At 35.8% G+C, this 1,717-nt stretch overlaps 1 protein-coding gene across 1 annotated transcript in view; it reads right to left on the bottom strand.

Annotated features, from left to right (window-relative positions):
* The window catches only part of LOC110110925, a 4,077-nt gene extending 2,733 nt beyond the window's left edge, over nucleotides 1–1,344 (bottom strand). Inside the window, exons 1-3 of the mRNA XM_028698879.1 lie at nucleotides 1,037–1,344; nucleotides 837–921; nucleotides 1–336 (exon numbers count right to left, since the gene is read on the bottom strand). Of these exons, the coding sequence (XP_028554712.1) occupies nucleotides 1–320 (320 nt within the window). The 5' untranslated portion in view covers nucleotides 321–336; nucleotides 837–921; nucleotides 1,037–1,344. The remainder of the gene's footprint in view (nucleotides 337–836; nucleotides 922–1,036) is intronic.
* Nucleotides 1,345–1,717: the final 373 nt, after the last annotated feature.

Below are 1,717 nucleotides of genomic sequence, written 5' to 3'. Positions count from 1 at the left end.
GCACATTTACTCAAGTCCTTCAACTCAGTAGTATTAGGAGAAGAAAACAGCAGCGTTTCTTTGTTAGGGATTGAAGGGCAGTTTGTCTTTTTAACAAGCAGATTTTCACGATCTTCAAGCAGCAACTCATCCAAATCATCTTCATCAGAAATCTCCAGTTTTTCCAAAAGTAAATCCATCATAACAATTTCCTTGTTGATACAATTAAGCTGATCTTCTCCTCCGAACGCCTGTTTGTGGAAAGGATTATTTTTACATGATTTGTGCTCAACAGCTTGGAAAATTGACTTATCGCATGATCCAATATCAGCCATTTTCATATAACTGTGATTAAAGCTGCAATGGAATCAGTTTTAGTAATATAATCTTTCTACAAACTTGCATATTTAACAAAGCAAACCAACATAGAAGATGTACACTTCTTTCAAAGAAGGCAATCAACAAAGATGAGATTACGTAGAACATTTATAATAAGAGAAGATTTGACAAATAATAATCAAAACATGTATAATTAAAGAATGAAGTTTGAATGGGGTAAAATATGTCCAAAGTAGATGTCAATTTGAATTATTCATACTTCAATAAAATCACCATTTCTAAACTTCGTAAATGAAACTATGAAAAGGTCAAGAAAACTTATACATGCGCTGCTAGATACAAGAACAATTTCTTGTTGATGAGCTCCATTCTATAAAAGTATCCGAATTAACCAACTATAAACATTCCGTTAAAGAAATCCTAGACAAACATGCAATCAAAATCATAAAAATGGATAACAAGAGCATTATTTAAAAAAAAAAAGAAAATTAAACAGCGATACATTAAAGCACTTTCACCTTGCAATCAAGTATGATTCCAACTCCACAAACTGCTAGAGAAAAAAGAACCCAGAATTCAACGCAGCCAATCCAAAACCAAAACCTACAGCCGGAGTACCCTCAGATCTCAGATCTCCCAGAAAAGATACAGGAGATAAGAACAGCTATTGAAGAACGCGCTATAAGAAAGAAAGATCAAGATCGACGTGAGAACCAACCGAAAACCCAATGTTAGCTAAGACTACTACAAAGACGATTCCATTTCTTAAGCTTTTTCAGACGATGGGAACAAGAACCAGAAGGGGAAGCAGCGATAACAATGACGAGAAAGAAATCACTGAACATCGAAGGCATGGTAGACGATCCGCGAAAACCAACGGAAACGAAATTGCAGCAAGGAACGAATTCCTTTACCGATCGACGGAAAGTTATTAGCCCATCAAAAAGAGAATGAAGATCGGGAAGAGGAAGAAATGGAATTAGGGTTTTGAACCGAGAGATTGAAGAGAAGAATTGTCAACGAAGCTTTGAATAGACCTCTATTTAAATATAAATAAAGCAGGCTTCGAAACGCCGCCGCGTCGTCATGATCCCATCCAATAACAACTTTGGAAAGACAAAGTCAACGTCATATCGTCCGTCCATTCAACTTTAAGCCGTTGGATAGAATCTTTATCAGTTTATCAGTAAAGGTTTAGTAACAGTTAATATGGTTTTGCTGGATCTGATCTCAACCGTTCAAAGCAGAATGAACGAATAAGATAAGCGAATGAGGAAAATGAGCAAAGTAAACGGAAATTGCTATGATTGCAGAGGATCAGTTCCAAAAAAAAAATTTTTTTTTTGGGACATTTAGGCCAATTAAGGCAAACTCACACACACAATGCATACACAAAGAC

The sequence above is a fragment of the Dendrobium catenatum genome, unplaced genomic scaffold (genome assembly GCF_001605985.2).
Source record: "Dendrobium catenatum unplaced genomic scaffold, ASM160598v2 fragScaff_scaffold_1168, whole genome shotgun sequence".
In the NCBI taxonomy this organism is placed as follows: Eukaryota; Viridiplantae; Streptophyta; class Magnoliopsida; order Asparagales; family Orchidaceae; genus Dendrobium; species Dendrobium catenatum.
This window is presented reverse-complemented; position numbering and strand designations above follow the sequence as displayed.